Genomic DNA, 9,880 nt, shown 5'->3' with positions numbered 1-9,880 from the left:
TATGCCAGAGTACATCATGAGAAACGCTGGACTGGAAGAAACACAAGCTGGAATCAAGATTGCCGGGAGAAATATCAATAACCTCAGATATGCAGATGACACCACCCTTATGGCAGAAAGTGAAGAGGAACTAAAAAGCCTCTTGATGAGAGTGAAAGTGGAGAGTGAAAAAGTTGGCTTAAAGCTCAACATTCAGAAAACAAAGATCATGGCATCTGGTCCCATCACTTCATGGGAAATAGATGGGGAAACAGTGGAAACAGTGTCAGACTTTATTTTGGGGGGCTCCAAAATCACTGCAGATGGTGACTGCAGCCATGAAATTAAAAGATGCTTACTCCTTGGAAGGAAAGTTATGACCGACCTAGATAGCCTATTCAAAAGCAGAGACATTACTTTGCCAAGAAAGGTCCATCTAGTCAAGGCTATGGTTTTTCCTGTGGTCATGTATGGATGTGAGAGTTGGACTGTGAAGAAGGCTGAGTGCCGAAGAATTGATGCTTTTGAACTGTGGTGTTGGAGAAGACTCTCGAGAGCCCCTTGGACTGCAAGGAGATCCAACCAGTCCATTCTGAAGGAGATCAGCCCTGCGTGTTCTTTGGAAGGAATGATGCTAAAGCTGAAACTCCAGTACTTTGGCCACCTCATGCAAAGAGTTGACTCATTGGAAAAGACTCTGATGCTGGGAGGGATTGGGGGCAGGAGGAGAAGGAGACGCCAGAGGATGAGATGGCTGGATGGCATCACTGACTCGATGGACGTGAGTCTGAGTGAACTCCGGGAGTTGGTGATGGACAGGGAGGCCTGGCATGCTGCGATTCATGGGGTCGCAAAGAGTCGGACATGACTTAGCAACTGATCTGATCTGATCTGATGCAATATACCTGAAACATTTAATATTGTATATTAACTATACCTCAACTTAAAAATCTTTTTTTTTTTAATTATATCTATTAACAAAAAAATCCTCTTTACAGTGCACCTCGTCCGGCCAGAGCGCGGAGGCTCCGCCCCCAAAGTGACCCCCCGGCGGTGTGGCCACCGCGTTCCCACAGTCCAGCTGGTGGCAGAGGACCGTGGTGTCTGCCAAGTCCCAGTGGGCCGCGCAGAGGGGCGCCCAGGCCCCCTGGACCTGGAACTCCACGCGCCCCTCACAGGCGCTGCTGCCGTTGACCAGCCGGAACTCTGCAGGGGGAAGGGGTGTCGGCGTCGCTCCCCCCGCGGGCCCTGCTGTTTCTTCCCTTCACACCCAGGGTGGGGCTCCCGGGGCCCCCTCTCTGCCAGCTCCCCACCCGCCTCAGCGGCAGCACCCAGCACATACATGTGTGCAGGGCTCTGTGCCAACCTTGGGGTCACATCCCTCTGTCCCCAAAGCCTGCTCCCTCTCCTTCCTGCTGGCAGCCCACAGAAGCAGCACTTCCTCAAGGGGAAGGGCTCACCTCCTGGCAGGAGGCCCCTGGAGCTGGGCCAGCTGCACCCGGAGAGGGTGGGGGTGGCACAGAGGGGCCTGGCAGGGAGGGGGCAGGGCCCCCTTCTGGGCCCCCTCAGTGCCCCGCTCCTGGCCTCACCTAAGCACCTGAGCCCCGCATCCTGGCCGTGCCCACACTGGTGCCCCCGCTCCCGATGGCAGTGGAACAGCAGGGACTCGTTGCCCGCACAGCGGAAGGCCTCGGCCCAGACGAGCCCAGAGCCCTGGCCGAAGTGGGCGCCCTGGGGTGTGGACACGGCCGCGCCGCACTGCAGCTCCCGGCACACCACGTGGGCAGTGGCCAGGTCCAGGTCAGCGTCACAGACGGTGCCCCAGGTCAGGCCATGCCTCACCTCCAGGCGCCCAGCACAGGAGTGCTCGCCACCCACCAGCCGGGCCTCTATGTGTCCTGTAGGCACAGAGAGTTCATACCATCCTTCTCTGCTGAGTGTGTTCATCGGTACTCCCTCCCACCCAGGGACCCCCCAGCGGCTCCCCACACCCACAATGGTCTGTTCTTGCATCCAGTCTCTCTTACAACTCCCTGGGGCCGTTGGAGCCCCTCGCTTGCCACAGCGTTGGTCCGCAGTGGTCACAGAGCAGTTGTGCCCATCGCTCCTGGACGGCCGTGTTCGTGTTCCTCCCCCACGGCCAGGCTGCCTCTGAGCGCTGCATGGTGGCGGGTGCCTGTGACACCGAGGTGGCAGGTGGCGATGGGGACACCCAGGCGGCCTCCCCAGGAGCGTGGGACCTGGGCTGCCAGCTTCTCTCCCATCCAGACCAGGGAGCCCTGCGCTGTTTTGTTGGCTCCGGCAGTTGAGTGAACTCTGAAGCTGTCTGGTGTGTTTCCAATAAGCCCCAATTACAGTTGAAGTTAGCCCAGAGATTCTCAAAGCTGGCTGCACCCTCCTCATGCGGGGGTGTGTTGAAAAATCCCCTAAAGGTTCTGATGGATTCTCCCTATGAAGGGCCCAGTGGACCCCCGGAGACAGTGATCCCCCAGAGACAGTGATCCCTGAGCACCACAGTGCTGGTCACTGTTGTACCTCCTGGAGAGAAGGGCAGAGAAAGGCGCCAGCCGGCTGCCCTGCACCTACTCCTCCTGCTGCTCCCGTGGCTGAGGCTCTGGATGCCAAGAGCCATGAGCACAGACCTGCCACGCCCCAACACCCACTGTGCCCAGTGGGTGAGCCTGGACGTGCTTTCTCATCCCTCCTGCCCCTTTCTTTATTGAGGTCACTGGGGCTGAGCTTCTGTAACAAACAAGCAGGGCCTAGGCCATCACCTGAGGTCAAGGTTGGGCACAGGCCAGCCTCCTCCCACCGCACCTCACCTCCCAAACAGCACCCTAAACCATCCAGCTCTTCCTTTAGACACGAAACGCACTTTCAAAATTCCATCTTGCACTGATTCTTTATGGCAAGGCCTTCAAGCGTGTGCATGCAGCAGGAGAGCAACCACTTACGCGGCTCAGGAGCCTCTCAGAGGAAAGCGCTACCTCTGTTAGAGAACCCTGGAAAGGCCTAATCCGAGGGGAAGGACCGTGGCATTTCTGGGGAGAGTCCTCTTCCTCCCCCGGCCTCTAGGAAGCATTCCTAAAATCATGAAACATTGGGTGCCAGTTCTTTATTGAGAGGTCACCCAGCTGACCCCACAAGGGGACACAGAGACCAAGAACCTCAAAAGTTATGGGCAGCCCCAGGTCAACTGGGGTTAGGCCGTGGACACCGGATCTAAAGGGTCACAGGGGCTCTAAAGGATGGGCAAGCGGCCTTCTTACCTGAGCAGATCACCTCACCATTCGAGACACAAGGCTTGAAGTTTGCCCAGTCGATCTTGCAGTTCAGGACGGTTGGCTCAGAGCCCTCACAGACAACAAACTGCTGCCCCTTTCTGGGACCTTCTGTCTCTGGCAGGGGGCTGGGGGCCTGCAGCATCGAGCCACACCCCAGCTCCTTGCAGAGGACGGTGCCGGCCTCGATGGACTGCGGGTCACAGGAGGTGAGTGTCTGGTTGGAGTGCTGCAGCCCCGGGACGCCAGCGCAGGGGCTCCTTCCACCCACCAGCTTTATCACTACCTCCAGACCCCCTGCAAAGAAGGAGTGAGTGTCAGAGAAGAAAGGCAGCCATGCCACTGGCCTTGCAGGCTCACCTCTCAGGCTGCAGGGTCCTGCCTGCTCCTTGGGGACTGGGTCCTCCCTGTTCCTCACGGCCAAGCTCCCAGGTCCCCCTGCCTGGCTCCTCCACTCTGTGTCCAGAACAGTGCCCGGGAGTCCTGGCTTCGCCTCCGAGATCCTGCACTGGACTTCCAGCACCCACACCTGCCCTGCCACCCCCACCGACCCCGAACATTCTACCAGAGGAAGACAGGACGCTCACCTCCCCCACCCAATAAACTCCACTTGCCACTCCCGACCCCCACCTTGTCCGGGATCCCAGTCCCACCTCAGCCTTGGGCACAGAGAACCCCACCACCCATGCTCTGACCCCTGCCCCTCACTCCCGTGCCCCCCAGCCTCCCTCATCCAGCACCCACCCCCACTTCCTGTTGATTATTACTCTTTTCTGAAAGTCTGCACTCCCAGCCCCATCCCTGACCCCACAGCCCTGACTGACCCTCCTTTGAAGTGTTGCCAGGTCTGCATGCAATTCCTTGCAGCCCACCCACCTCCGCGTGCGGGTCTTCCTCCACACACACATTCCAAGCTTACGGCTTGATGAGTGTAGGCAAAAGCGTCTGCGTGTAACCACCACTCAACCAAGACCCAGCCTTCCCACTCCCCGAGGGGTCGGGAGCCTGGCGAGAATCGCCTGCCCACTGAGAGTGTCAGGCTCAGTTCCCTGCTGAAACTTTGGGTGCCTCTGAGCGCCCCTCCACCAGCCAGGCTGGACTAGCATCTCCCTGACTCCCCGACCTGTGGAGCGGGAATCTCATCGCCACTCTCAAGTCATCGGCCTGCGGGCCACATAGATGCGATTTGCCCATATGGACACTGCTCAGAGCACTGGGACGCTTCTGAGCCCGGTCCCCAGGCCACAGGCCTTTCCTGTGCTTCTGTGATAGCTGCGCACCCATGGCTGGTGGGGCCCCTTCCCTGCCCGCTGGGAGCAGGACTGCAGGGTCACCTCTTATTCCCAGGTCCAGCACAGGCCCCAGTGCGGGCATCAGAGGGAATGGGGGGAGGGGCAGCCCTTACCCACGCACATCACGGCCGGCACCCAGTCGTGCAGACAGGGCCGAGGGCCCCAGGCACCGAGAGCGCACTCCTGGATGGAGGACTCGTTGCCCTGGCAGGTCAGGCCGTGCAGCCAGGGCTGAGCCATTATCTCAGGGCCCGGGACCTCTTTGGGGGCACCCAAGGGGGCCCCACAGTCCAGCTCCCTGCAGACCACCACGGCCTCCGGGAAGCCCCAGGTGTCTGTGCATGCGGTGCCCAGCTGGCCCTGGTGGCAGAGCAGCAGGATCCCGTTGCAGCGGGTGATGTGAAGGAAGATGGTCAACTGCTCCTCAGGGGCTGCTCCTGTGGGAGATGCAGGCTCCGGTCAAAGAGCGCCATGCAGACTCTGCCCCCAGACCAGAGGGGTCTTTCCAGGAGCCCAGAAACAGGCCCCCCAGAGGCCCTAGGTCCTTTCATGGGACAAGTACAAACGTGTTCTGAGTGAGCTCCTAACACCCCCAGCAGCACTGACCGTTTCGGGGCCTCCGGGCTGGCCATGCTAGGGTCCTCCTCCCCACCCCCGATGCCTGCATCTTCATCATGAAGGTGCTGCAGAAGGAGCTCCAGGGCATCTGCCCCAACTCGGGCTGGATCCCTGGGGCCTTGGGCCTCTGAATCAGCATCCAGGCCCTTCTTTCCAAAGCTCAAGGCTGCCACCTCCACCCCCAGAGGACAGGGGGGCTCTGAGAGCCCACCACGGGGCAGACGAGGACCAGGCCACTGTGACCACCCTCCCAGGGCTTTCCTAGCAGGAGAGGGGAGGGACTCATGGTTCCTGATCCTCCTGGAAGAAGGCAGGACATGGCTCGAGGTGGCTGGGGAAGCACGGGGACCTCATGAGGGCAGGCTGGGTTGGCTTGTGGGATGGTGCTCAGGCCCAGATGAGGGTCAGGGAGAGGGAGCAGGTAGGTGAGCATCCAGAGGCCTCAGGTGTGGAAGGGACCAGCAGCAAGGGGCCAGAGTAGGGCACAGCGCCGTCTACACTGCCCCCAGGGTGGAGGGCCCATCCTCCCTGCCTGCCCATCCAGGTCACCAAAAATCTGCTCACGCTCCTTCACCCAGCTCTCCAGAGGTGGCAGGTGCACACTCGCACACTCACACACATGTGTGCACAATCGCTTGCACACTTGAGAGGATTCAGAATCCCCTCTGTCCCTGTCCTGACTCAGAGGATGAAATCCCTCCCGAGGGGTTCGCTGCCTGACCAGGGCAGCCACGTGGCCAGAACCCATCTGCAGCAAGGCCAGAGTGAGGGCCAGCCCCACCCTGGCTCCGGTGAGAGGAAGGCCCGGCAGTGGTGACAGCTGGGGGAATGCCCGCCTCGCCCGGGTGCTGTGTTGGGGCACCTGTGTGTTTCCTAACAAGGCCACAGCCGGAAGATCGGGCTGGGACACACAGCTTATGCAGGACACCTCTATGGACAGGAGCATCCCCCCCGCAGTCCCAGCCCAGAGAAGGGCAGGGAGAGTCAGCCAGGTCAGGACGTGGGGTCAGGGCAAAGCCGGCTGGGGCCACTGCTTGGCACCGTGGAGGCCTTAGGGGATTTCCTTGAGATGAGAGGAGACTGGCTATCAGTCTGAGACTCAGAGAAGGAAGACTGAAGGGCTCCTGGGAGACCAGAGAGGCCAAGAGAGAAAGGTTAGGAATGGAGGGAAACAAAGCTAAACCCGACCTCCTCCCCACCTCACAGACCCTCCATGGCTCCAGGCCCCCCCACAGAGGGAGGAGGGGAGCTCCTGAGCCCCTTGGACCAGATGCTGGAAGCCTCGCGGGGGTGGCAGGGTGTGCGTGGGGGTGACGGGCAAAGCAGGGCACAGGAGGTGGCGAGATGAACAGTGTTGGAGGAGATCCCAGACAAAGCACCCACGGTGGTATTTTTACCAACAAACTGTATTTTTAAATCATTCTACACTGTAAAACATCTCAAGAATCATGACTAGTCACAAATGTCACAACTGAGGCTGAACCCTGGCACAGGGCATGGGAGCCCATTCCAGCCATACCCAGGGCCGAGCAAGGCCCACCCTTCCCAAGTCAGCCCATCTGCGCTGCCCCTGGAGCAGGAGCAAGACACTCACCTGGGGGAGCAGCCTGGAGAGTGAGCACAAGGGGCCCAAGGCCCAGGAGGCAGAGAGGGAGCCTCATGGAGCCGCCTGCCCAGCTGCCAAAGTGAATGCCCCGGGGCTGGGCCGCTGCGATACAGGCAGAGGCTGGGGCGAAGGGGCCAATGAGGGCCCAGAGCTCATCAGTGGCTGCACCTGCGATGCTGCACGCACAGGCAGCCAGTGGGCTGCACAGCCCCGCACACCCCATTTCCCTGTACGCGCAAGGAGGGCGGCCTGGGCGGTGCCTCCATCTGGACAAGCACGCCTCCGGGCAGAAGGTGTGGCTGCAGAGGCCTCAGGGGACTGCCCCGGTCACCGGGAGGTGTGCAGCTCTGGGTGCCTGGCACCATTAGGGTGCAGGTGGGCGAGGTCCCTGTGCCCAGGACAACACCAAGCCACAACCTGGAAAGGCAGCTCCGTGCCCAGCGAGTTACCTGAAAGGGCGTTCCTCAGCCCAGGTGGCACGAGGCCTGCCCTGTGCGGACGGCTGAGTGCCGGGAGGGAAGAGCAGGAGTGTTTCTGTGCCGGGAGTGAAGGGACAGAAATGCTGAGCCCGAGGCCGTGACAAAGTGGAGAAACCAGCATAGGCCAAGAAGGCAGGCCCCGTGGGGGCCCCACGCCCCACGGAGAAGGGCGGTGAGGCCAAGGCGGCAGGTGCAGGCTGACAGCAGGGGCAGAGGGGAGACAACGCGCGTCCAGGCAGGGACGCTAGGAGTGGGCACTGGACCAGTGGGATGGGGCTTCAGGAGACCCAGGGAGGCTGCCACCCTAAGTCGAGTGGTCAGGGAAGACTCGGTAATAAGGACCTGAAGAACGGAGCTGGACAGTGTCATAGGGAAAAACTTCTGGAGCAGAGGGAGCCGGTGTCAAGACCCTGGGGTGGGAGAAACTTGCCTGGTCCTGCAGCAGCCGGGGGCCCTGGGGCTGGGGCAGGGCAGGGCAGGGGCAGGAGAAGGCACACGGAGATGACTGACCTCCACCTGGGGGACAGGAGCCCCAGGGGGCCTGAGAGGATATGAACAGTGTGACCCTCACTCTCGGGCTGGCAGGGGAGAGACTGCAGGGAGACAGTCTATGAGGGCAGGCAGGGGCCCTGGCCAGGGCTGGGCAGGGTCATGGCAGGAAGGGCCCTTTTGCAAGTGAAACTGACTACATCCACCAGATGTGACGGGGGAAGAATTGCAGGTGGACCCAGGGACTGAAGGAGCAGAGGTGAACTACAGCCAGAGACAGGCTGCTTTTGATACGAGGTTAAATTTTTCAAAGATAAGATTATTTGTGTTTGCGCTTCGTTCAGTCACTTCAGTTGTGTCCGATTCTTTTCGACCCCATGGACTGTAGCCCGCCAGGCTCTGTCCATAGGATTTTCCAGGTAAGAATACTGGAGTGGGTTGCCATGCCCTCCTCCAGGGGATCTTCCCAACCCAGGGATTGAACCCCCATCTTCTGCATCTCCTGCACTGAAGGTGGATTCTTTACCAGTGAGCCCAACATTAAATTTACCAAGGTATAATTAACATACCATAAAATTCGGCATCTGAAACTAAAATGCAGTGGCTTTTAGTATATTCACAGCACCATTTAATTTCCAAACACTTTGTCGCCCCGAAAAGAAACCGCGTGCCCACTGGCCGTCGCTCCCCAGCCCCTGTCCTCTGCTCTCAGCCCCGCCACTCACCTGGCCTCTGCCCTCGGATTCGCCGAGTCTGCCTGTTTCTCACAAATGGAATCAGGCAGCATGTAGCTTTCCGCGTCTGTCGTTGAGCGTCGTGTGTTCAGGAATCATCCCTGCTGTGTCTGTGCCAGTCCTGTCTTCCTTTTACGGCTTAGCAGCATTCCACTGGGTGGATGGGCCCCCCTCCCAAGTGTCAGTTAATGGACACTTCCGGGTGTTGTGACGAATGCTGCCGGGGGCGTTTGTGCACAAGTTACTGTTTGAACGCACATTTCCACTTCTCCTGGGTGTGCACCTAGGAGTGGAACCGCTGTGTCACGGCTGACCTGAGGCGGCCTCTGAGGCTGCAGGATGCCTCCCAGAGCAGCTGCGCCGCTCACATTGCTGTAGCCCCGCATTTCGGGGAACTCAGAAGGACAGCGCACAGAGTGGAGCGCGGTTCATTACACAGGCGGGCCCAAGGCAGAGTCTCCTCGGAAGAGTTCGGGAAAGGTGAAAAGGAGACAGCGCGGGTCCGTCCACTTCCCAGAGTCCCTGTCGCCGGCATCCGTCTTGGCTGAGCGGTCCTCCTGACTCAGGGTCCTTCCTGGCGGCGGGCGCCTGGCTCAGCCAAGACGGATGCCGGCGAGAGGGACTCTGGGAAGTGGACGGACCCGCGCTGTCTCCTTTTCACCTTTCCCGAACTCTCCTGGTTGGTGGTGGCTTCTTAGTTCCTTATTCCTTACCAGGACCTCTCTATTCGGTTACACAGATAATTAGGGTATTCTTTTAGGCAACAGAGAGTCGAGGTAGGAGCCCTGGGGCTCTTCCTTCCTGGGGCCTGGTTTTCCAGGTGGAATGTCGCTTCCATGGATACTGGGCATAGCGCTCCAAGTCCACAGTGCGACCCAAGATGGAGTCCTGCTTTCAAGACGGAGCCTGTTCTGTCTGTTTCCTCCTTCAACGTGTCTGCCTCCCGAGTGTGAGGGCTCTGATTCCTCCATCCCCTCACTAACACTTGTTAGTGCCCCCGTAGTAGGTGTGCAGTGGAGTCTCCCGTGCTCTTGCATTTCCTCTCTGGCTGATGACGCCGAGCATATTTTCATGTTCTCATTGCCCATCAGCACATCTTCTCTGGCGAACTGTCTATTCAGATCTTCCACCTAACTTGGAATGGGGTTATCTTTTCACTGATATGTTGTAAGAGTTCTTTACATTTTATGGACATTAGACTCTTACTAGATATATAATTTTCAGATATTTTCTTCTATTCCAAAGGTTATCTTTTCACTTTCTTGATATTGTCCTTTGATGCATAAAAGGTTTTAATTTTGATGAAACTCAATACACCTTTTTTCTTGGTTGTTTTTCCTTTGGGTGTCATTTCTAAGAAACCACTAAGTCAAGGTCATGAAGATTTATCCCTATGTTTTCC

At 58.9% G+C, this 9,880-nt stretch overlaps 2 protein-coding genes across 2 annotated transcripts; both read right to left on the bottom strand.

Moving 5' to 3' along the window:
• Positions 1–856: 856 nt before the first annotated feature.
• Positions 857–1,941, bottom strand: LOC112581542 (scavenger receptor cysteine-rich domain-containing protein SCART1-like). The gene is made up of 2 exons (XM_025273943.2): positions 1,569–1,941; positions 857–1,185 (listed from the first exon to the last, which is right to left on the bottom strand). The coding sequence occupies exons 1-2, from the start codon at positions 1,924–1,926 to the stop codon at positions 941–943; spliced, it is 603 nt and encodes a 200-aa protein (XP_025129728.2). The 5' UTR covers positions 1,927–1,941; the 3' UTR covers positions 857–940.
• A 2,503-nt stretch (positions 1,942–4,444) lies between these two features.
• Positions 4,445–6,998, bottom strand: LOC123331324 (scavenger receptor cysteine-rich domain-containing protein SCART1-like). Its single transcript, XM_044934957.1, has 2 exons — positions 6,765–6,998; positions 4,445–4,989 (listed from the first exon to the last, which is right to left on the bottom strand). Exons 1-2 carry the CDS (start codon positions 6,829–6,831, stop codon positions 4,634–4,636), a joined length of 423 nt encoding a protein of 140 aa, XP_044790892.1. The 5' UTR covers positions 6,832–6,998; the 3' UTR covers positions 4,445–4,633.
• Positions 6,999–9,880: the final 2,882 nt, after the last annotated feature.

The sequence above is a fragment of the Bubalus bubalis genome, chromosome 23, assembly GCF_019923935.1.
Source record: "Bubalus bubalis isolate 160015118507 breed Murrah chromosome 23, NDDB_SH_1, whole genome shotgun sequence".
In the NCBI taxonomy this organism is placed as follows: Eukaryota; Metazoa; Chordata; class Mammalia; order Artiodactyla; family Bovidae; genus Bubalus; species Bubalus bubalis.
The sequence above is the reverse complement of the archived record's forward strand: the minus strand, read 5'-3'. Positions and strand labels throughout refer to the sequence as shown.

Excerpts from the sequence above, each read along its gene's own strand:
- LOC112581542 (XM_025273943.2), bottom strand. The coding sequence starts at position 1,926 with ATGAACACACTCAGCAGAGAAGGATGGTATGAACTCTCTGTGCCTACA. Across the intron at positions 1,186-1,568 it reads TGCGGGGCTCAGGTGCTTAG|AGTTCCGGCTGGTCAACGGC; the intron begins GTGAGGCCAGGA and ends TTCCCCCTGCAG.
- LOC123331324 (XM_044934957.1), bottom strand. The coding sequence starts at position 6,831 with ATGAGGCTCCCTCTCTGCCTCCTGGGCCTTGGGCCCCTTGTGCTCACT. Across the intron at positions 4,990-6,764 it reads TCTCCAGGCTGCTCCCCCAG|GAGCAGCCCCTGAGGAGCAG; the intron begins GTGAGTGTCTTG and ends CATCTCCCACAG.